Here is a 24,805-nt window from a genome sequence, read left to right on the forward strand (position 1 = left end):
ATATCTGGGGGAGGTTAAGACTAATCAATCGGTGTGTGGTATTTGAAAATCAGATCGCTAAAAGCTGCGATTTAAGAGTTACAAATGGTTTTAAAAAAACTCTAATAAAGCACCATTATGGTTGTTTTAATTTTTTAATAAAAGAATTAATAAAAACGCCAAATTTTCACGAATTAGCCGGCTTGTTTTGGAATTTTAAGACGCTTCAATACAGGTTATTTGGCTAAAAATTACATTATTTTTGCTTTGATGAAAATTGCAAGCAAATAAAAGGAAAAAATCAATCGTCTCTCATCAATCTCCAAATTCTTATTTGTGTATTTGTGCGAGAGTACATTTTTCTCCTAATTTAAACACACGTTTTCGTTTCCACCAAAAGGTAGCTCCTTTTCCTTTTCTGGCATTTATTTCACGAGATAAAAAAACTGCCGCGAGCCGGAGATTGTCACACCTCACTCGACAGACCATTTATTTAATTCTTAAAAATGAACATCGCGGCGGAGGCGGCAGCGGGAGAGAAGTTTCAAAGATTGTGACGGAATTTTCCAAGAAGTCGAGCAGCAAACTCTTCTCAGGGGGTTGGTTGATGCTCACCCAAATCGGGGCGCAGCCGCCGCGGTGGGGCAGTGCGCGTGTGCGGGGGCGGTGCACCCTGCCTCCGCGGCGGGCCCAGCCAGTCAGTCGGTGGCCGCTGGCAGAACGAGAGTACCCTGATGAGGCCGCGGGGGCCGTCGTGATGGGCGCCCTGCTGCTGGGCCTGCTGCTCGCCCTAGCCGCCCCACGCCTCGCCCTCGACCCGCCCCCGGCCGCCCTTGTGCTCGCTGGCGATGACTGCGTGCCGCCTCCGACGGCCGCTGGCCTCCTTGCCCGCATCAACGCCTCCGACCGCCTCCAGCTGGAGCCCTTGCGTGAGTGCCGATAATTATTTTTTTGTAATTTCTTGAATTTATTTCGCCAGCAGTTTGTATGTACTGTATGTATTTACCGTGGACTCGTTCTGAGAGCTATAGGCTCTCTGCAATAATGGCCAACAGGTGCATGGAGCAGAAAATTGCGCCAGCATTTCGCGCCTCTGCCTCCATCCCCTGGAGATTGTGGGATTATGTCGAGAGAGAGAGAACAGTGAGAGATAGATGGCTTTGCGAGAACTGTCATACTAGAAGTAGAAAGAGTCGCTTCAGGAGCAGCTTTCCCAGAAATGTGTGAACGTCAATCCATTTCTCGGGAGGATGTGATCACCAATCATTTCAATGCAGGTGGAAATTGGTCTTGGCACAAACGCTGATTGTTAAATATATATATACAACGCGGCCGAAGAAAAGTTTGGGTTCGGCGCTGGAAGACATGGAAAGTTTATACCCTCTTGATCGTCTTTTTAACAGCAAGGTCTCGACGAGCACTTTGAGCAAACTTTTTGTCCGTATTTCGTCAGCAAAACTTCGCAAGAACATTTACAAATTCAATCGGATTAAGAGGCAGCTCCTCCTTTCCTTTTCAAAAGTAGCAATGTGCTGTTTTTTACAGTGCCAAATTGCTCTTGAGGTCGTTAATAAAGAATTTAATGGGCACAGCAGTTTTACAACCCCCAATTCGCATTATAACCGCAGTGCAAACATTTCCATCAAGCTGCCTAGATAGAATTACTCCACTTCCCGAGTTCAAAGGCTGCAAAAACGATCCGTCCGTCCGCCCGAGAGTGACAACGCGGGCAAAAATTGAGCACCCGCTCAAAATACACAGGGCCGCTCGCTCACCCGCTCGCCCGCTCGCTCTTTTCAACAACCAACGAACGAACGAGCAGCGAATGAATGTGTGTGATGTTTTTCGTCGCTCGCATGTCCCGCGGGCTGCATATCCAGGCGTCTGCAGGCGCTCAGCCGTAAATTTGACGAGACCTGCGAGGCGACACACAGATTATAAATTAATAAAAGAGCTCAGTGAGGCCTGCAGCGCTCGCTTTTTCGCAGCCTTGCAAGTTGTAAACTTTTTGCAATATATATCCCGCTCCCGCACACGTTGAATATTTTCTGGGACGCGCGAGGGCAATAAAAAATAATCTCTGTTGCTCCGCAAATGTATGCGCGCACGAATGGATGGGCGCCTGCTCTGTTTACAATACCGGCGCTTTTTACAGCTCGCCAGTGAGTTCGGTCGTGCTTTTGGCACCGGCGCCGCCTCCGGGGCATTCATTTACGTCTCAGCATTTTAATGCGACACGAAATTGCTCGCGGAAAATGGGGTGTTGCGGAGCGGAAATTGCTTATGTTAAATGTGTCTATCAAGTTGAAGGCCGCCGGATACATGATGCCAGTTTTTTACGAGAAATGACGTGTTATGTAGTTGCCAACCGAGTTTTCTTTTTTTCGCAGCTCCAAGCGATGTTCGGGGGTTGAGTGTGGGCTGATTTACGTCTAAATTTGACCTTCTCTTGCATTGCAATGACGGATCCAATCAGATTTGGGAGGGTTGCGAAAGCTTTCCGACTCGCTACTTGCTGCTTTGTACCCTTCCATAGCATGCGTAAATTAATTTCAAGGGACGAATGTCTAGTGGTTGAATAAAAGACCACGATGCGAGAAATGCCAAACTGGAGCCCAAATTTTCACCGGGATTTTAGGTAGAAGGGCGCTCCTTCGGGTAATTTATTTTTTTTGGGGGGGGGGGAGGAAATCTAGGAATCTTTGTTTGAACAGGATTTTTGACGAAAAAATAGTTGTAATTTCGTGCAAGAAGTTTAATGTAACTTGTTCAACGATTTGGGGTGCACAAAAAGACAACTTTGGCAGGATCACGGGGGCGTTGAAGCTGGCCCTGGATGCGGGGGCAGAAACCCGAGCTGTTCTTTTCCTGGACTGGGCTTCCTCTAATGAGGCCCGCTTTCAAGGGGTCGCCAATCTCAAAAGAACCGTTATAATAAAAACTCCTTTGAAGCGAAATAATTTCGAGAGTAGAGAGAATCGTTGTGGACTTTGAGCAGAAAAGAAGATGAAATTATAACAACTGCTGGCGCTCGCTCTGTTTGATTCGGGATGTATAATGCTCACAATAGCTTCCATTCAAGCATTCAAGCAGACCCTAGCGAAAGAAACGCAATATTTCTCCGCCAGCAGATATTTTCCCAGGAATAACAGTCGTTAACGGTCGCAAAAACGGCGCGTTTGGCACACACGGCTCTCACTCCGCAAAGTGACTCCTCTAAAATCAATTTCCATTATTACATCTCGGTCCGTTGAGCCACCAATAACGCAGCGGTGGTGCAGATAAAAGGGCCCGATCCGCGAGCGAGAGCGTAATTTCGCATTCAGCGGCGTCGGTGGTGCGACTCAAAGGAGAGCAAATAATCCCGGCCTGCGCTGGATAAAAATGATCAAATGCCGGCTGGACGGCGCTGCAGATGGGAAAGCGGATTATTTCCTTACTCGCGACAGATGCGAAAGGGTCGGCGGTCTTTCTGGCATTCAAGAAATGCACACGTGAACACCTCGGGCTGTGCTGTCCGCCGCCAGGAAAATCAATCGGGTGCCCCGCATGAAATTTTGATGCGCCCTTCTTTCTGTCCACTAATGGAGCGCTGAATTTTTGATGCTAGCCTCCGGGAAACACAAAAACGGACGCAAATTGTGACCGCCAAGACGAGCAAGCACGCGGAAAGGCGCCGTTTGTCTGAAGGGCGAAAGTGGATGTGTAACCAGCCGACTCTTACTGCAAACCACGCAATGTCTCCGGTCGGGTTGTCAATTTGAGGTCGGTCACACACCTCATTTTGTCTACAAAAAACTGTTTAATTAAGTAAGGAAACACAGCTAACAAATTTAATTGATTCAGTTGATTAGAAGAGGTTTAGACGAGTCTAACGGAGTGAAATTTTTGCAATTCTGATGGTTAGAACCCGAGATTTGGAATTGAAAATATTTGAAAAAGACGATAAAGTCGAAAAATAATGTTTTTTTAGTTTTGAAGGGGAATTTCTCGAAAACAACCGCAAACAAGGCTCTGAAATTGTGACAGAATGTCATGGAAAACTTTAAAGCACATTTTAAGGAGCCAATTTCGAAAATTTTAATTTGAAAGAGAAATTACCAATGTCCTTGACCTCTAAGACACAAAATTGGTGTCAGTCCGGCCGGGTTTGGCGAGAGGAATCCAATGCAACCCCTATTTCTAAATTTACACCATGGGGAGATGACATACGAAGTTATTCTAAGCAATTTGTCCCGTAAAACCAGTAAAAATGAACGCATATTCTATTATATAATAAATAATAATATCTGGTGTGGGTTAGGTTGAGTCATGCCAATTTTTCCCTCCGATCCGTGACATTTTTCAGTTCTAAAATACTAAACCCTAAAAAATTGCTGTCTTTGCTGAAAATAGTGAGTGCGGTGACAAAAGAATCGTGATCAAGGGGAAATTTACCCGTGGGATTGGCCAATTTTTGTGCAAAGCAAAGTCAATAATCAATTTGAATTCAATTATTCAAAATAGACCTGTCGTATATTTTTGCGTCAACCGTGAAGATTAATTCCTACAAGTCCGCCTCTTCCAATTAATGCAGCATGTGGGCGTGCACTATATTGATTTAATGTAAATTTTGCCCGGAACACTTCGTCGGTCGACCTTTCACGTTTGAGTGGAGAGCTTTTTTATTCATGCAGAGATAGCTAGCTGTACTGATGGGAAATGGGAAGAGTGCTGCTCACTCCAAGTTTGCTCGCTCACACCGACAAGCTCATTTCGCTGCAGGCTCGTATATTGCAGCCAACTAGTTCATTAATTGCAGCTCATTAACTATCAATTATAAGCTCAGGGGACAATGGACCGGACGTGGCTCAGAGGTGCAACAAGATTATAGGCATAATTACAACAAGGGAGCTCGTTAAAATACAGCCTTTTACAAGCGGCGCAAATTAAATTTTAAAACTGCTGACGAGATCTAAAATTATTCTGCTTCTGTTGACTTGGTTGGAAGTTTCTTAGTGTAATTATGCACAGAGAACTTCTTTAAGTCGCTTAAGTATGGCAAAGTTGTGTAAGCGCATTTAAATTAAATGTGCCGACAAAACTTTTAAAAGGCTAGTTCGTAAAAAACGAGTCGTTAACAATTCAAAACAAATGTTATCAGACCGAAAATAACTTTAAATAATGATTGCAATTTTCTGTAGAAATGTGCTGCTCTATTGTCCGAATGAATTGCGCAACAATTCCCAACTGAATACAGTACATTACGGGCTGAGAGAGTAAATACAATCGACAGAACGTTATGCGCGTAAGCTTCATTGATTTGTTCAGGTAGTAATGAAATGTTTGTTGCGAGAGCTGTAAATCGAATGCATTAGCCCAGCGAACGTGCGAATTAATAATTATGCCGGCGTGATACAAAGCTGCCAAAATAATCACATTCAAATGCAATTATTGCTGTAAACACACATGCGGGGGTGAGTATAGAGAGAGTTTGCTCTTGCTGGCGAATTCAACTTTGCTTGTGTATGACGCACATTTATCCTCACCGAATTAATCCATTATGCGTGGCTGTGGCTCCATCATCAGGGGTGAGATTCGCAGTCCTTTGTATTTTTTGTAGCCTTTAATTTTCATTGATAACCAAATTTTCGGATTTATTCTTTTTTATTTAGATCCGATTAATTTTTAAGAAATATATAGAGCAAAATGTGTAATTAACGGACAAATCGAAATTTAAAACTCATTTTTTGGCAAAAAAAAAAACATAAAATAAGCTCTGGAAAGCTTGTTTTACGATCATAAGTACCATTGCTTATACCAATAAGATTCAAATCTGAGCGAGTTAAATTTATTTTCATCTCGTTTTTTGGGTGCAAAAAACGCTTTTTCAACAGTCCAATAAATTACTCAAAAACGGTGTATCCATTTTCTGAAATTTGATCAAAATCTGTATAGAGGCTAATGTTGTTGAGGGAATTCCAAGATGAAAGATCATAAAAAAGGTTTGGGATATAACTTCAAATATTAGGGTAGAGCAACGACGATATTAAGAGGAGGTTATAAATCTCACCCCATTCCTCTTTCATCACACATGTGGCCCAGTCAGCGTGTGTTGTGCAGCCAACAGCTGAGAATCACCAAAAAGAGTTGCATCCAGTCGCACAATCCGAGAAATTACAACCCAGTTGTTTTTTTTCTTGCGTCTCTCGCAGTGTGGGATGCCTCTATCTGCTGCTTGTTGTGCATTATACTCGCCCCTTGCGCTGCTGGATCGATCGGGAACAGGAATGCGGCGATTAAACGCGCAGCAAATGTGCAAATCTCGGCAGAGAGAGCAAAAAGAAAAGGACTTGTGAACGAGGGCCGCACAACACATTATGTACCGCGCTTTCTCGCAAAAGACAGCCAGGTACATTATTTTTGAATGCTCGGAGTGGGTGTTAGGAGCAAATGGGAAAGCTGAAGGCGAACCGTCTTCATCCCAACAACAGAACTACTATTTATTCCACTCAGCGTGGGCTGTAAAATAGTACAATCCCGACGGCACCGAACAAGTTGGCATAGAATTCAAGTCAAATCCTTCGAGGATACACTTTTATCTGTCATATGTGCGTTGAAAAGAAATCCATTGCCGGTGTTGGCAAAATTGCCAATTCTCCGAGGAAGTTGATTTTCTCTGGAACTCACTCTAGTCTTTTTGATGGAATAAGCCCTGCGCTAAAAGAAAGAACCTTGTTTTTTCTTTTGGCACATAAAAAACACTTTAAATGTGAAATGAGTATTGAGCGATCAACGTGTTATGCGCGCTGTCAATAAGTGATCTATCAAGCGCTGGAAATTTTGGAGAAAATTGGAAAAAATTGAATTTTTACAAGCATTAAGATCCTTTCTTACTATACAAATTTCAGAAAAAATTGTTTATTGACCAACAACTGGTTTAGCATCCAACAATTCAAATAATTTCCAACTGTTGCCCTGTGCGCAATTTTTAGTGAGGGTTAAATCACAAGGAGGGTGAGTGGCGGAGTATTGATGAGACTTCGTCACTCGTTTCCTCTTTTCGGTAGTTGTTCAGTAGTGAGTTTAATGTTTCTAAAGTTTGCTGGTTCGGTATGAATTTTGTTTTGGCTGATCCAAAGGCCCTAGTTAATTTTTAATTCTCTCAAATTTTTATAGCTGAGCCATTTGATGATTTCGTTCAAGAATATATGCCAAAAATTAGAGGAAAAATTGCCTAGTGAATGCAATCATAAAATATGTATCACAAAGCACATCCCTATCATTTCTTCGTCCGCCGAATATTTTGCGAATATTCTACGTGACGCGTCTTATTTTACGGTTCATGATCGGTGCGGAAATTCGCATGTCATGCAAATTTTGACGATTTTCCGTTACACGCACGTCAATAAACTATATAACGCGCGCGGTAGTGTGTGTGTATGTGCTGCGCGGGCTTTGCAAAAACTAATATTAGGGCAGACAGCCTTTTTCCTCCTCAGCAAGTTTCCAGTTATGAAATTTTTGCCAGCAGAAAGGATTGCACAGGGATCATCTTATCATCGTCTGCCAGTCCAAATCCCGCCGATATATCTGATTTTCCGGCTCGCAACTTTTCTCTTCTCAAGGAAACGAACTGCATGGCCCCGCGATAAAAAGTGAGCACGCGCGCGTGCCTATGTCTATGTATTTCTGGCTGCTTTTTCGGGTCAGGCAAACGCGTCATTCTTGCCTCCCTTTCGCTCTCTTTTTTTATCTCGTCCAGGCACAAAAGTTTTCACCAAAGTTGCACGCGATGAAGCAACGAATAGAGAAAAATGCTGCAGCTCTCGAGCGTCGGCAACGGATGTGGACCAATTCGAGCTCGTCAACGTGTCGCGCAGTTGGCGCTAGAAAATTGGCTCAAAGTACTTGTCACCGCTTCGTTTCCTGACACACAAAACGGCCTAATTGAAAAGAGCTAGGTTGCTTGAATTCAGGAGCAGACGGCGATAATTCGATTTGGGGAAAAGCGACTCTAATGAAATGGGATTTCAGACCCTTCTCGAATCAAGCAAGGGGAGCGGCGCGAGTTCAGAAAATTTGGTTATCCTCCGGCAGAGGATCCATCTTACGTCTTATTTATGCACAGCTTGCGCGATGAGCTGAATGCATAATGTATTATCGGCAAAGGAATATGGTTTTTAATAATATCTTACAAGGAAACGCACCTCTAGCTATTAATTTGAATAATAATGGTATTTTTTCATTACAATTCAATAGTGTTTAATTCAAGATGACAATCTTCCACATGAATACCTCGGTTCGCTAGATCCACGCCGCGAAAGTCAAACTTTTAACTAATTTAAAATTACCATAACTTCTTGAAAAGTGGCAATTGGTCGGATTTAAAATAAAATACCTAGGCATATTTAGAATCTATACTTTTAGAATTGTTTGTGGTTTTTCATTAATTTTGATCTGGGAGCTTTAATTTTTTCTTAGTTAGCTGTCAAAAAATCAAGCTTCTCGGTTTGGCTATTTCGATCTTTAAATCAACTTTTCAAACGGCTGTTCCGGGAAACTGGGCAGAGAAACATATTTTTCAGCGTATGCAATAGATTCCAAATTTTATCAGCTCTCCGAATTTGTCTCATAGCAGTTGAATTATAAAAAGAAACTCATTCCCCTTATGTAATACGTCGATATATTTTCAATTTGAAAAAATCTATAGACAACAATTTACTTAACATATTTCCTGCTAAAAAAAGGTGCGCTCCTTTTATTAGCTCATAAACCATCGTCTAATGAATGCTATAGAGACTAGAGAGAGAAGATACACATCACGTAAAGCTCACGAAATTGAGTGCCAAAGAACCCTCTTTGAGATCAGCAATCAAATTTCATCGCCGAGCTTGCAGCAAAGTTGCTTGGGAGGCAAACTACTTGGCAACTGAAGTAAATGTAAAGCTCCCGCAAGACAAAAATTTAAGTCTGAGCCCTCTATGCTAATGCTCGACTTGAGAGCGGCTGCGCTACATTTAAGCAAACTAATTGAACACCCCACGCAGAGAGAAATTTCGTCAACATCCCTGGAGAACAACACACACACACACACACACACACACAGCCGGCGGAATTGGTATAAGCAAATTGCAAGATTACGACGGAGAAAATAATCCTGAGTGCGCGCACTTTTTGCGAAACGTCTTGCGACACACGGGCCTTTACTGCGCACAAAACGCCAACTTTCTGGCTGCGGAATTGCGGAGGCGAGCGCGTGCACATGGCACACAGTGTAATTAATTTTGCCCGCTTTGTGAGCGCGAGAGTTGGCGGACAAACGTATAAAAGAGAGCGCAGGAATTTTGGTTGCGTTCTGCTGTTTTTCCCCGGGAGCCGGGAGCACACAATGCGCGCGGAGCAAAAGCGCCATATATTGTGAATGGTAAGCGGCTCGCAAACAGGTAAATACACCGATCTCTTTTGCTCTGGTCCCGAGGGATTTGCAGGAGAGAACGAGAGGATCGATCCATTGTGCGCGGAAGAGGGCAAACAATCGGGGGATTTGGCACAGTGTGCATCGCTAATGCGCGGGCAGAGAATTAGTCTCGTGATTGCGATTAGAGACGGAAAGGACAATGCGGCGAAACACGTTAGAATGCCGACTGCCTGCCTGCCTGCTTGCACATTCGAGCTGCTATTGTTTTCCCGAAGGGTGGAAATAACGTTCTTTGTTGCCAGCTCCGTGTTAATTTGCACAGGGGGAAAAGAAATTTCTGCGCCTTTCATCCTTTAATATTGAGATCAGCGCGCGATACGCGGTCTGCATTTAAACGAAGCACGTCTTCTTCAGCTTTGATTTCTCAAATCACGGGCACAGCATTTACAGGAACGTTACAGTGTTTTTCTTTTATGGTACTACTCGAAGGAAATATTCAAATAATCATGTTTATTATGGATATAAACTAAATATAATATCATTTTGGAAGTTTTGACGGGGAAAAACACAAAACGCCATTAAGAACGCTAATTTTCGGCTAATAAAATTAATTAAAAGCCATAAAATTACCCCTGGAGATCCGTTGAGGGGTTGATAGTCAAATCAAACCAAAAAAAGCAATGTTATGCAATCATTTTTTATGCTCGGAAGATATTCAAATATGCTGAAAATTAAGTCAAAAATAAAAAAAAGTTGAAAATTACTCTTCAGGTGAAATATCATGTTTTATTTTTAAACATCCAACTGTGTAAAAATGTCGAAAAAAGTCATTTCTGTATCCACCAAAACGTTTATATCAATGTTTGTTATTAAACAGGAAGCCTTTTTCCTGTTCATAACGTCAAACAAAAATTGGGTTTTCGATATCTGGCGGCGATTTTTAACCTTTTATGTCCTACACACCCAAATTGCTCATTTGATGCTCGTTTAATAAGCTTTCAAGGACGGCGTTTGAGTTTGTTCCTTTTGCATATCTGGAAAGCCGAGATAATCGAATTTGAAGGAAGTTGTGTTTTTAAAACATCCGCAACATTGTACTCACTGTGTAGGAAAGGCAGTTTTCGGATTTCAGGAAAATCAATTACTAAATGATTACCTTCCTAGAGTCAATCAGCATACATAGTTTGATTAAAATAAATTGACCATCTGCAGCTTTGTGTAAACTAGAAGTTGAAAAAGACGGAAAAATCACATTAATACCGTTTTTATGAAATGATTCATTTTTTTTAGAATAGTGTTGGTTAGAGGAAGATATTTAAAAAATCTTAATCTATTTAACTATCAAAAAATAATTATTACTTGGTCCGGATTCATGTAGAAACTAAAAAAAATCCTACACTGTGTGAAATGGAACAGATGCGGAGAGCATTTTCCAAACACGTGTAAATGTCCTCAAAAATCGTTTGACAAGCATTTTTGTTTTGGCAAATTTGAAATCGCTCATTTGTCTTCCCTTGTATTACCGTGTCAGACACGTTTTGGATAATTTTCAAAAAATTTGTACATTATATTTTATGCAGATATGGCTGGATATTAATTTCAAACAGGAAAATGGTTAAGACAACTCAGTTTTTGTATAATTTTCATTGTTAATATTGTATTTAAAGAAATTAAATGTCTAAATATTTGCAATCCACAAATTCAATTAATCACTGACTTTTTAGTAGATTTGGATTTATTTAATCTCGGTAATTATGGCTTAAATTGCAAGATTTGTGCTCATGTGACGATAGGAAGCACAGAAAAAATATTAACTGTCTAAATTACGCCGTTCACAAATTAAAAATGTGTTGTTGAAAGTATACGAATTAATTAGAGTCAATTGATGTTTGAATTGTACGTTGATAGAAAAAAATCCATTTTGCCTAATTGGTGAAACTTCCTGAATATTCGAGTAGGTCTGCCTTTTGTTTTATTTGCGCCGGAAATCAGCTGAAGCCGTACATTTAAAATAGACACTAAGCCTCACGAGGCACCATACTCTTTCCGTAACATCCCCCAATTTTTTCGCTCTTTTGTATCGATAAATCCAGAAAAGGCATGTGTAATCCGTGCGGATGTTGGCGTCAAATCGGCTTAACCCTGCTCGAAACGTTTGGAGAAGAGGACCAATTTAAAGGGACACTCCAATTTCCAGTGTTAGTCAAAAGGCACAAAGAGGATTTGGCGGGCGCAAAGTGTCGACAGGTGGGCCCAGCTGGGCCGTCCATTCACATGGCACCCGGTGGTGAGGGTTGCCAGCTCAGGGGTGTGCATTATTGATCTGCACCCTCCTCACCCCCGGGCCAATTCACAAATCGTCCTCGCGGCGCCCGCCCGCCTCCGCCCGCACAAATACCTCAAATACCTGTTCGCTCTCCGGCAGTTTAGTGCGAGTGCAATAAAATAGACACGCACCTCAGCCGTCACTATCTAGGTCCGCAATTCTGTCCCCGCGTTGCCCTTTGGTGGTTCCTTTTGTGGCAACATGCCTGGCGCGCGCCCAGACCACCGGGAAACTCTGCGTCTTTGGAATTCAATTGTCGCCAACGCACATTGTGCGCTCGCAGCCCGCCCGAATTCCCGCCTCACCATTAATCATAATACTCGCACTCGCTCCACCAAAGCTCCCACAACGGATTCTGAAACCATATTTTAGCCCAGTACGGCTTTCTAGATAGATATGTATAGAGCCAAAAAGTTGCATTTTTCTTATTTGACGCTCGGTTAAGAATGGTGGCAATTAAGTAAGAGTTATGATGGTAAAAAAAAACTATCATGAGAACAATTTCATGTGGGATTTGGAGATCAAACTCGCTCACCGTGGGCATTAATCGTCTCCACGTATTAGAAAAATCATGCCTAATGTAGCCCAAAGTGCTTCAACAGCTTCAAATAGGTCATTTAGAGCTGAAGAAAGCAAGTTAAAATTAAAAATTGCTTCAGATTTGATTTTTATGGGATGGAAAACATAGGCAAACGACACCAATGACGGTCAAATTATGCAAAATTTAATTATTACCCAAAACTCACTCACTGGGGATGAGTTTTTTTTCAATTTTACCAATTTTTCTGACAGAAAAGTGTTCTAGAAATATAACGGCTTGTAGTTTAAATTTTTCTAGGATATTTTTCATGAATCAAACATTTTCAAAGTTTTGGCAAACTCAAGTTTGCGTGATTTGTTATTTTCAGAACGATATAGACATCGCTTAAATTATTATCTTACAAAAAGCCACTCCAACGCGCCACAGTGTGTTATGACAGTCGATAACAGCAAAACCAGAGGACAGCTTATTCAATCCAGATTCATTTGTTTGTTCACAAGTGGTGGGTAGGCAAATATTAGTGCGGTCGTCATCGTTATGGGTTATGACCACTGCCAGCAAGAGGTCTGCCCCGCTGATTTTGCGCGACCTGAACAAATAGGCTTGTTTACCGTGGCAATTAGCAATTGACAGAGTGGATGAGTCGATAAATAAAGTGTAGCACGCCCCGCAATAAATTTTGTTGAGTATCTCGCTCTCTATCTCCGCCCTCTGCTGCGATATCGGCGGCGGAGAGTGCACAGAGGCAGCAGCGCTTCAACAGCACGCGGCGCTGTTCATATTTCCAATTTCCTGCCTATGGCATGGGTACCCATTTAAAATCCGAAAACCGTGTGGGAATTTTTCTCAAATTATTTCTTAAATTGTAATACAACAAGATGTATTTAAAACCGTTATTTTGGTGATTTTTCTGTCTGAACCAAGAACCAAGCCAAAAGAACGCCAGTCAATCAGAGACAACTGCTAAGCGTTGAGCTCACTTAAGATCGAGACAGCAGCGCTACAACGACAGCCAGAGGAAGCGAGTCAAGCGACAGGCTGCTTATTACTTGCGCTGGCTGTCGTTGTGGCGCTGCTGTCTCGATCTTATGCCAGCGTTAGCCAATCAGAGAACAGCTCCCTTTTTTGATTGGTCGCAGCGTTCTTGTGGTATATTTTCAAGGTTCAAATGAAAAACCGCTAACGATTCCGTCGCTTTTCGGCACGTCGTGTTAAATTGTCGCCCAAATGATTCAGGAATCGATTGACACTGTCAGTGTTCTTTAATGAAAATGCGACACAATAGAAGCTTAAAAATTTATAAAGCAACAAGGACAAGTCCAGTTTACATTTTTCTATTTCTTCCTGCTGGAGAAACTATCTTAAAAACCTATCAATGCGTATTCTCAAGGGAAGAGCAAAATAAATTTTTTTAGGGTACTGATAGGCGACTCGAGGCATATTCATTGATTGCTTGTTGTGTGCTGGTTCCCCCTCAATATACATCTCTATCCAAGGCACAGCAAAATTTAATTGGAGAGGAGCGCGCGCAATATTTCGCATCGCCTGAATGATCAAAGGGATCAATTTCAATTATTCTGCAGAAGGCAATATGCTGACTTCTACAAATTACTTTTCTTAATCCTCTCCTCCTACAGAGCGCTTGCCTAATGCACTTTGTTGAAGAGGAATAAAGCGCCCCCTTTCTGCGTAAAGGTGGCTAATCAACCCGACTTTATTCGTCTCAACAGCCCTTGAGGCAGCTGGGATGAGGTGGAGTAAGAATTTAATTAGATGGCTGAAAGACGCGATTTAGTCAATAGTAACTTCCGCAGGGATTACTCACGAATCGATTATGTAACCAGAATTTTACTAAAAATTGTCGGCGCATTCTGTTGACTAAAGCTGGGAAAATTGCCAAGGCCCTAAAGCAAGATAAATAATAATTCAAATTCGCAGTGACTGCGAAAATTTTGTTTGGAAACACAAGAACACAAGTCAGCGACATTTATGTGATTTTTGATGGCAGAACAAACTTTCCAGTGAAACTTGTCTGCGCGAAAACAAAATATCTCTAGCGGAGCTACGCAGGTTGCATAGCTCTTCATTTTGCAGGCGCTCTTGGGGGTCAATAAAATTTTCTCATACTTGCTGAAACGTAATTTTTAAATTGTTCTGACGCCATTAGGGTGCTCTGGAAACACCCTGATGTGCTTAAAATCTTGATCCTGAGCGCCCGATGGTTTTCAAAGGGTCAAATTGCACAAACCCTGAGAGCGTTCGACCTGCACGCTCCAACGGTGTGCATATCTTGAAAATCAAACCAATACAGAGACCGTTAGGCGTCGGTAAAGTGACTCAAAATGCAATTTGAATTATATCAATCGCTCGACAGACAAAAACAACATTAAAAATCAAATCGGTTGTAAAATTGCAGATGGTATAAAATCTTTCGTGGAAACATCCATTAAATACATATTAGAAACCGAAAAACAGGGCGATTTAATTAATAAAATATAGGCAAAAACCTTGGAATGGCTAAATGTGGATAAAAAATTGAATGAATTGTAAAAGCAAAATTAATTTCACTGTACATCGGTTTTTCGGCCCCACGGACCTTCAAAAACAAAAAATTCATATGTTCAATTTTTAAATTTGCAAAATGAATATTTTAATTCGTGTTTCAGCTGATTGTCGAGATGCATCCGTTCTGTCAGTGTTGCTGGCCACAGTGACGAATGGCCGCCTGATCGTAGCCGCCTTGCCTGAGTCCCTGTGCCCCTTGGCCGCTGCCCTGGCCAGCGTCCGAGGGGCAAAGGTGCTGACCTGGAGCTGCCCGCACATCGAGGCCTCGCCGAGCTTCGTCAGCCTGGTCCCGGGGACGGCAGCGCAAACACTCGCTCTTAGTAACCTCCACCGGACCTTCAGATGGCGACGGGTGGTGGTCGTGGAAGATGACACCTCGGAGTGGAGTCACGAGCAGGCCAGACAACTGCATATGGTTCTGCGGGCGGAGACGGTGCAAGTGCTGGCGCGCTTGTCAGTCAGTGCCCTGCTAGCCACCATGGTCGATGTACCCCAATGTCAAGGTATGCAGTACTTTTATTTTATATTTTAATTTAAATCTAGGGGAAAATTTCACAAGGGATTGCAATAACCTGCTTGTTTAGACTTTAGAGGGGTTTCCTAAATTGGGCGTATTATCCGAAATATAATTTAGGTTTACGCTCTCTAGAGCCTGATAATGGGCGTCTTAAGTGCCGGCATACTTTACGTTTTTATTTCTATGAGCTATAGATTTTCGGCTCGATCCCATGCTATTACCCAGAGCGTATTCACTTTTGTTTTACGAGCTATGGCTTTCAACGTAGCGCGGATAATCGAAACTTTCACCAACAAAACACACTCTTACACTTTGCACGATACCAATTTCTGCCACGCCAAACTTGCACGTCGTAATTTTTTGTTTGTTTCAGTTGTGATTCTTTGCGTGCCAATCGGCACATCCGCCTTTTCAGAAGCCCTGTCTATGCTCTCGACAGCCTCCATAGGCAACCCCCAAATCTTGGCCTTCGCAAATCCGTTCGTGCTGCACGCCTCTGCTGTCCATTTTTCGCCAACGCCTGGACTCAGTCTGCCTCAAAATCTGCTCATTTTGGCAGCTGTCGATGATTACCCGCAAATTAAAGTAAGGACACGCGCGCGTAGTTCAACGCCAGCTTAATAATTTCAATTATTTTCAGGTGAATTCCTCGCATCCACAAAACGATCTCAGTCCTTCTCAGTTTTCACTGGTGTCCCGACTGCACGAGGCCGCGGCCCTTTGCACCTCTACCGACGCCCCTTTGATTACAGGCCTGGAAGGGCAGGCGGTGCGAATGCGATCCAACGAGCGGCTTTCCCACTTTTTGCTTTTGCAACCGCAATGGAACGATGAAAGCGGAGAGATGCTTTGGAAGCCGTGCGTGGATATGGCGCCAAATGGATCGACGACTATAGTTTCCACCCCTACTTGGTCTTGCTGCGAAGACGTCGCCCAATTCACGACATTGCAAATTGCGGCTGCCGTGATTGTCGCTTTAGTGATTGTCGTAACGTTCAGCGTGGGCGCCGTCGGTCTCAGGAGGCAGCTGTTCAAGCAGAAAATGTCCAAGGGACCGTACAAAGTTATTCTAACCTCTGCGGATTTTGTTTTTCCGCAGGTCGGAGACAATAGACGGGTACTTTTAATCAAATTTGATGATAAATTTTGATCGGCAATTTTAATAAAATTAGGTCGAAGCGGGAATAGAGGCAATGCTGTGTTGCTGGCTGCAGCATTTACAGGAGTTTGGAGCCCCTGATATTTCGTCCTCGGACAGACCGGACTTGTTGCAGGGCTCAGTGGCCTCTCTGCGCACGGCCGTGGCCTCTGGCCCCTCCAGCCAAGCCAGTCTGCGCCCACCAATCGAAAGACGCGCCAGGTACAACGGCGACCTCGTCCACTTGCGGGATCTTCAATCCGGGCCAGGTTTTGAGTTGAGGAACAAAGCACTTGACGTGCTTTTGACGGTAACGCATATATATGTTTAACTGTGGTGTAAATTATATAATTTAATATTTTGCTATAGCTCCACGGATTACGGCACGAAAATGTCGCTGTTCTCATGGGCTGTCTCGCAGACCCGAGCAGGCCGTGCCTCGTTTGGGAATGGGCCTCCAGAGGGTCGCTGCAAGACGTGCTGGTTCACGATGATATCAAACTAGACTGGTCCTTCAGACTGTCCCTACTCACAGACTTAGTCAGGGTAAGAGTAAAAATATTATATATATCAGGATTTTCTCTCAATCTTTTTTGAAATAAAAAAACATAAATTTATACATATTTTAGGGAATGCGCTACCTTCACGCCTCGCCGATAAAGGTGCATGGCTACCTGAGTTCACGCAACTGCGTGATCGACTCTCGCTGGGTTCTAAAGGTCACAGACTACGGTTTACCCCTTCTGCTAGACGCTCAGGGGTTGCAGCCCTCACTAAAAACGGCCAGGGAGCTGCTTTGGACTGCACCAGAGCTGCTGAGGGAGCCAGGATTGCGGCGAAAAGGCACGCAGCCTGGCGATGTCTACAGCTTTGGTATTATCACGCAGGAAGTGGTGCTCAGGGGGGAACCTTTTTGCACACTCAACCTAACTCCAGAAGGTATTCCACAAATTTTAAATGACAAAAAGGGAACTCGATCGATTGTATTGTTTTTTTAACAGAAATCCTGGAAAAGATTAAGAAGCCGCCTCCTTTGATAAGACCCTCAGTGTCTAAGGGCGCCGCGCCGCCAGAAGCCATTAATATTATGCGCCAGTGCTGGGCTGAAAATCCAGAAATGAGGCCGACCTTTGTGCAGATAAACGATTTGTTTAAAAAATTGAACCACGGAAGGTAAAAAGGAGCAATAAATATACATTCTGTGCCTCTCGCAACATTTAATTTTCATGTAGGAAAGTCAACATTGTTGACACCATGTTCCAAATGCTGGAAAAGTACTCCAACAACCTGGAGGAACTCATCAGGGAGCGCACCGAGCAACTCGACATGGAGAAACGAAAGACTGAACAACTCCTGAACAGAATGCTACCTAGCTCAGTTGCCGAGAAACTGAAACTCGGCATGCCCGTCGGACCAGAAGTTTACCCTGAAGTTACCATCTACTTTTCGGATATAGTCGGATTTACCACGATTTCTGCTTACTCGTCGCCCCTGCAAGTTGTGGAACTGCTCAACGAACTCTACACATGCTTCGATGCCACCATCAACGCATACAGCGTTTATAAGGTATACTTTGTTCTCTTGGGGTCATTTTAGTTTATTTTTAACAGTTTTGATCGATTCCTGACTCCTGAGGGTCAAATTAGGTTGGGCAGCTGATTTACTCGATCGAATATTCGACAAAACGTGCTGAAAAACGGAGGAAAGGTAAACCCCGTTTTAAATGGGGTGGTTTTCGGTGTGAGCCAAGCAAAAAAGGCCACAAGAACACCGTTGGCCTATCAAATAAGGGAGCAGTTCTCTGATTAGATCACTAACAGGTCGAGACTCCAGCGCCACATTGACAGCCAGCGCAATTATGCGACAAGGCTGCGGCGCTGCTGTCTCGATCCTGGACGTCAAACATCCAATCAGAGGCACTTTTTGCTAGGTTCACACCAAAAACCACTAAAAGAACGGTTTTTACGCGTCTTATAGAAAGTTGGCTGTGTCTATATCCTAATTCTACCTTCAGCAATCGATTGGAACAGTTAAAAACGAATTTCCAGTGCTCCAATAAAACGAGTAAAATTTTAAATGCGATTGATTTCTAGGTTGAGACAATAGGGGATGCGTACATGGTGGTGGGAGGCCTGCCTGTTCGGATTGCTAACCACGCGTCTCAGATCGCAACCATGGCCCTCGACTTACTCCACCAAAGCGGCACATTTCGAATCAAGCATCTGCCCAAAACACCGCTCAGGTTACGCATTGGATTGCACTCGGGTTCCTGCTGCGCGGGAGTTGTGGGATTGACAATGCCAAGGTATTGCCTCTTTGGAGACACCGTGAACACCGCCTCGAGAATGGAGTCAACAGGTTTGTTTAAATATTAATTTTACTTCCGCAGTGTAATTAAAATTTTCATTTTCTAGGCGCTGCCTGGCGCATTCACGTTTCGCAAGAAACGAGAGACCTCTTAGTTTCTGAAGGAGGGTATGAGCTCGAGTTCAGGGGGATCACAGATATAAAAGGAAAGGGTCCAAAACCGACGTATTGGCTACTAGGAAAAACTGGTTTTAACAAAGAGTTGCCCACACCACCACCTTTGGAGTGAGTAAATTATTTATGTTAAAAATCACTATTAAATATTATTAATTTTTCTCTTACGCTCACAAAAGGGAAAGCCACGGGTAAGTAAACCTATCAAAGCTAAATATAAAAAAAATCGGCTCAGAAACTGTCTATTTCGCGAAAAATTCCGTCTTTAATTCAAAGCCCTATTAGTTTTAGAGGTTTTAAGCAAGAAATAAGTTAATTTCGCTTTCAATTAAAACTTCAGGCTTGACGAAAGTTTAATACTGTCCTCACTGGCCGAAGCACCTGTAGCGGAGGAGACATTAGAGAGTCCGGCTACCCAGGAAGCGTCAACAATCCACGGATCAGCGCCAAGCCTGGCCGAACGCGGCCCCAGACTTAGCCAAACGACCAGCGCGGAAAGACGAGCACTTTGGGGCTCGCCAGAGGAAGATTTGAGTCGAGCTTTCAACCATTACCGCTGTTTGACAGCCGGAAACGGTCAGCCCACCGACCGACGCCTCCGTCGGCAATTCAGTCTGGACCGTGAAGACCTGAGTGCTTCAAGACGCTCGCTGCAAAAGCAGAACTCGGCGGGAAGCCCACCAAGAGAGTTGGCACGCATCGAGGAGGCGGTAACAGCGCCAAAATCTTTTCCCAGGCCTAACCAAACCACAGACTGAGTCCGCAATAAAGGGACACTGGTGGAGATTTTTTCGTGGCAATGGTGCCAAACTGAAAAGTGATCTATATCTCGCAACTATCTGATGATTTTCTTATCTCTTGTAAAAAAAACTTCATGTGATTGGGTCAGTTGAATTCGAGGCTGCCGAGAAATGCTGTATTTTAATACTTTTAAATTACCAAGTTTCTCCAATTTCGTATCATTCCTACTAGCGTCGCAATTAACAAGGAGGACGCAACTATTAATCCGAAAACTAATGGGGATTTCTTGCTACCATTCTACGGAGTTTGAAATTGGCTTTAATAAAATTTCAACCTGGATAAAATTTTATGTTTAAAAAAATCAAATTATATAAGGGACAAAAGTTTGGCTTTAACATTCAAATCCGAAAAGCTGATGAAATTAGCATAATATTATCCTCTACCCAAATTCCCAAAAAAGCTGTATTAAAAATTAGATCGTAATTAGCAGCAAAATGAAGCTAGTTTTAATGAAAAAAAAATATTCTCTACTATAAGCCGTTACATTTCTGACCGCGGATGTTCCAGAAAAAAAATAACGAAATTTTTCAAAAGTATCTCACACATCTTTCTAGCCGTCTCGCAGAGCAGATTCCAAAAATAATCCGACAGTTCAACCACTGTTCAAGATAATTGCGGCAGTTGGGAATTTCTCTGAATTGCGGAAGAACCATAAAATTTCATCGTTTTTCTAACACTATCAAATGGTAGCCAAAAACCCGATAGTTTTCGGATGAACAGGTGCACTCCTCTTGTTAAGAAGCGCGGAGGTGGCACCTTCACCAGGTACTTAGTCTGACTGTGTGATTCACAAAAGCAAATAATCCAAATAATGTAATGTTGTGCTGTTAGAATCCATCTATGTGTTGTAGAAGATTCAGAATTTCTAAAATGTTAAAAGCTCACAAGACTATTTTTGTGTTGGTCCATTTTTTGATAAAGATTTTGCGTGAAAACTTTTTCACCGCCTTACCACGTAAGAATGTTAGCCACACATTAGCCGAAAATTAATTTTACTCCCGTGTTGTTGTTTGCAAAGGTGTCCCCTACGCATCACTCGAAATAGATTGTTGTGAGCTATCGTCAGATGTTAACGATATCAAAACTGCAGTTATGCCTGCCAGTACTTAAGACATATTTAGTTGAGTAAATCAAAAGCCCCAAGTAGCAAATCAAATCTCTGTGGTGATAATCAAGAGAGCAATACTGAATAACAAGATAGTTCCTCTCCCGTCTATCAGTGTTTCAGAGCTTTGTGTCAAAAAGGAACCACCAATCAAAATGTGTCTGTCTCATCCACAAAAATAAAATAAAAAAACTATTTAATGGATATTATAGCGGGATGTTGTTTTCGAATGAAAAACCAGATTAGGTAAAAAGGCAAAAATTGTCATTATTCAGAGCACCAGCGCTTTGAGTTCAGCAACCAACTCACCCTCCTTTTTAATCTTTTCTGACTGGTTCAGCTCCAACTGCTTCCCAGAAGATGCCTGTTCCTTCAACTTGGCGATGTCTTGCAACTTCTGCAATTGGAATAATTATATTTCAGTCAGTTGCCAGTAGAAAATATGCATTTTAATACTAAAATTTCATCGAATTATGGACTGGACCAATAATTTACAAGGAAAAAATAGAAAATCCAATTTTTTTTTTAAAGACACACCTTAACGTGACGAATAAATTATTGGGACATTTTTTAATTGCAAAAATTCTTGGAGATTAGTAATAACAGGCAGCTGTCGCATTTAGTTCAATGATTATAAGTTTCAAAATTTCTTATAGCTAAAAAAACTCAGTATTTCTTATTTTAAAAATGAAATAAAATAAATTAACAGCCAATAATTTAAATTTTGATTTTTGCTAAAATATGGCTTATCTGTTGAGAGGTAGCAAAATTCTATTCTTTTGTCACTTAATTTTTGATTAACCAATTTTGAGCTGTTAACTGGTCTCCAAGTAATAAATCGTAAGAAAATCAGAATTCAAATAATTTAATTCCACTTTTTAATCCCGTTTTTGGCTTTCAGACTTAGCAGCATGAATGTAATTAGTAACTTTCTTCAAATATCACTTAATTCTACACGTTTGCGGCAAAAATTGCACAAACCCAGATTTTGCATTTACCTTTTTCAAATTCTTGATCTTCTTGGCTTTCTCAGCGTCGTCAGTTTGCAGATTTTCCTCGGTGACGCCTTTTGGCAGCCAAGTGGCAGGATTCGCGGCTGCTGGCTTTGGAGCAGGCTCCTCAGCTCCTGCTCCCTCTTCAGCTGCCTTGGCCTTCTTCGCGTCTCTCTTCTTCTTCTGCTTTGACGGCCCCTTTGGGGGCTCTGACACTGAATTTTAACTTTAGTTAAAACATTTAACAGCAGGAAAAAACGAGACTCACCAACTGTGACTCCAGGTGGAAGACCATAGCCAGGCCTTATGAACTTGGGCGCTTCAAATTCGTGCAGCTTGAAATTGCTCTCTTTGCCTCTTGCTAACGGAGGTCTGTAAACCTCTTTCGATGCTGAAAATTTGTAAGAAAAATCTCAATTTATGGAGTGCGCAAATTGAATTGAAAAGAAATGGCAATTTTCTGATGCAAACCAGAAAAATGACAGTATGAAAAATATTGTATTGGCATATTACGAGTTTTCTGTAAAATAACAAAAAAACTCATAATTTAAATTCAAGATATATAAAATAATAGAAACCTTGAGGCTGGGCTGGCTCGATGCCTTGCACTTTAGCTTGGCCAATTGGCTTTGGCTTGAAGGTGTTGGACAGGAACGTCTGCCACTGCACCTCCCACAGCTCCTCTTCTTTGTTCCACGGGCGCTCAAAGAGCATGGCTCCTGAGTAATGCCACACTTTGAAGCCATTGCCCTGTCTGAGGCGAGGAGCGGTAGTGGCTGTTGCCAAGTGCTGCCCGTCGGGACACCACGACAACCATGTTGAGTCAGCTGCTTGGAAATTCGAAACCTAATTAAAGAAAAAAATTAACAAATTTACTAATGTTAAGAGTGAAATGGACGATTTATTCAATGGTCCTCCAACGATTTGAAGCGCAGCTATATTTGTATCAGATTTAACATACCTGCTTCCTATTTGATGTTGTGTCCCAAACTTCTACTCCTCCTCTCAAGTTTCCAAAGCCAGCAAGAACAAGCAAATCGCCCAGAGGACTGTAGTACACAACGTTTCTGGGTCCAGTTCCAAAATCGAATATCGCCTCTGCTTTTGCATTGTACACAGTTGCCTGCAATAAAGAAAATTTGGTTAATAAGAGAAAATGTATTAGTAGGTGTTTTCTAACCGCTGATAAAATTATCAGGAATATTGTCGAATACAGTAAATTCCTGTTTTTAATGATAAATTCATAGTTGGGGCCGAAACAAGTCAAGTCCGATAATTTCATCAGCATAAATTTTAGCAGGCAAGTCAAGAATTACTTTAGCTGGCATGTATCCATACACGACAGTGAATTCGGTCGAGTTTGGACTCCACTCGACCGAATACACAGGTCCCTCTTTTCCCAGGGATACCATGGATGAGTCACCCTTGGTGTTGACAAAGTGCAGGCTCTGTTTGCCGTAGTACGAAGCTCCACTGGAGTCAACGTCCACGTTTGTCATGAGCAAGACAGCAGTTCCTTTGGCATTCCAGAAAGAGTCTAGTTTCTCTGCCTACATGTGGATTATGTTTAATAGAAATTTATTTACTACTTGTATTATCAAACCTGAAAGAAACTCTTGCTGGCAACTGCCTGTGAGAGGTCGAACTTAGGATACTGGAAGAGCTTGCCGTTAGCTGGCTGGCCCTGTTTGCCAGGAATGTAGCAAACAACATGGTGAGGCTTAGAACTGGGACTAAGGCTGAACGAGGCCACTTTTGGGATGCCAACTTTGCAAGCCACCTTCTCAAGGTCACCATTTTCGTAGAAGAAAACGTCTGATCCCGAGTTGCGGCCGCAAACTTTCTCATCATCGCTCCACTGCAACTCCCTGGAGAGTGTTTAAGTTTATATTGATGGTCACATTGAAGGACTCTCGCTTACCATCCAGAGTGCTTTTTAAAAACATAGCCCTTGAGCAACTGTCCACTTTCAGTTTTGTAGACATTCATATTTGGCGAGCCCGTTGGGTTGTCTGGGGTGGCTGTGTTTTTAATGATTTAATCAGGATATAATTCAAAACAAATAAAAAAAACTCACTGATAAAAGCCTCCCAAGTCATAAGATATGTGCCTTTGGGAGAGAATTTAAGGTACAAAACTCTAGGTCTAGGTATTTCCTGGATCAGTTTCCATTCCTTCACAGCCACTACCTTCACCCTACAAAAATATGAGTTATGATTGTGATTCAAACAGTTAATTGTGAAAAATTACACTGCTGAGTTTGTCCACGCGAAGTACTGTCCATTTGGACTGAACGTCATGAACTTGCACTGCTTAGAAGGGTCCTTAGGACCATCAGTGTTGAGTTCATAGCTTGGAGGTCCATTGTGGAACAACAAGCCAGTTGAGCCACGAACTGGAAAAAATCAAATTTTACTCGATCCAACATTATTTGAGTCGATTGAAGAGGAAACAACGTTTTTATTGTGGCATAATGCCAGAGCATGCTGCATGGATAATATGCGATCTTGTTTTAGGTGATTTTCAGATTGACGCAGAGGGGCAGAACAAATGTTTATCGAAATTCTTTTAGAATATGTCTCTAAGTTTATAAAATTACACCCACACAAGATGAAACATGAAAATAATTAGCAAAATAAACAGAAAAAGGGCCACTCACTGGCTATGCGAGGCACCGGCTCTGTAGCCATCTTTGTTTTAGTGGCCATGTGATGGTTTTTAAATTTCGCGCCAATATTGGAGCAATGTGTTAGACTGCAACCTGCAGTACAGAAACACTCAACAGGCTGCATAACCAGCATTTTCTGCAGGCGCTCCAACATTCACGAAAAATTAAATGATTGAAAGAAAAAGAAGAATAGATGGAAATTTGGGAACGCAATGTAAAATATTTTAAAAAAATGATGGTAACGTTCAGCAATTTAATTATGTCTGTATCTCATTTAAATTATTCCCATAAA

At 42.3% G+C, this 24,805-nt stretch overlaps 2 protein-coding genes across 3 annotated transcripts; one reads left to right on the forward strand and one right to left on the reverse strand.

Annotated features, from left to right (window-relative positions):
• Positions 1-449: 449 nt before the first annotated feature.
• LOC135945529 (retinal guanylyl cyclase 2) lies at positions 450-21,051 on the forward strand. 2 transcript variants are annotated; one of them, XM_065493274.1, is made up of 13 exons: positions 450-908; positions 14,913-15,314; positions 15,702-15,913; positions 15,969-16,445; positions 16,501-16,776; positions 16,836-17,012; positions 17,096-17,405; positions 17,468-17,639; positions 17,699-18,032; positions 18,560-18,824; positions 18,881-19,058; positions 19,127-19,138; positions 19,288-21,051. In XM_065493274.1, the coding sequence occupies exons 1-13, from the start codon at positions 587-589 to the stop codon at positions 19,703-19,705; spliced, it is 3,555 nt and encodes a 1,184-aa protein (XP_065349346.1). In that variant the 5' UTR covers positions 450-586; the 3' UTR covers positions 19,706-21,051. The 2 variants fall into 2 exon arrangements, with proteins under 2 accessions (XP_065349346.1, XP_065349348.1); XM_065493276.1 differs by lacking the exon at positions 19,127-19,138.
• Positions 21,052-21,095: 44 nt separating this feature from the next.
• eIF2A (eukaryotic translation initiation factor 2A) lies at positions 21,096-24,591 on the reverse strand. The gene is made up of 11 exons (XM_065493277.1): positions 24,505-24,591; positions 24,096-24,240; positions 23,923-24,041; positions 23,767-23,866; positions 23,449-23,713; positions 23,162-23,395; positions 22,807-22,968; positions 22,424-22,691; positions 22,114-22,236; positions 21,852-22,060; positions 21,096-21,250 (listed from the first exon to the last, which is right to left on the reverse strand). The coding sequence occupies exons 1-11, from the start codon at positions 24,551-24,553 to the stop codon at positions 21,125-21,127; spliced, it is 1,800 nt and encodes a 599-aa protein (XP_065349349.1). The 5' UTR covers positions 24,554-24,591; the 3' UTR covers positions 21,096-21,124.
• Between the last annotated feature and the right edge of the window lie 214 nt (positions 24,592-24,805).

The sequence above is a fragment of the Cloeon dipterum genome, chromosome X (genome assembly GCF_949628265.1).
Source record: "Cloeon dipterum chromosome X, ieCloDipt1.1, whole genome shotgun sequence".
Taxonomy (NCBI): Eukaryota; Metazoa; Arthropoda; class Insecta; order Ephemeroptera; family Baetidae; genus Cloeon; species Cloeon dipterum.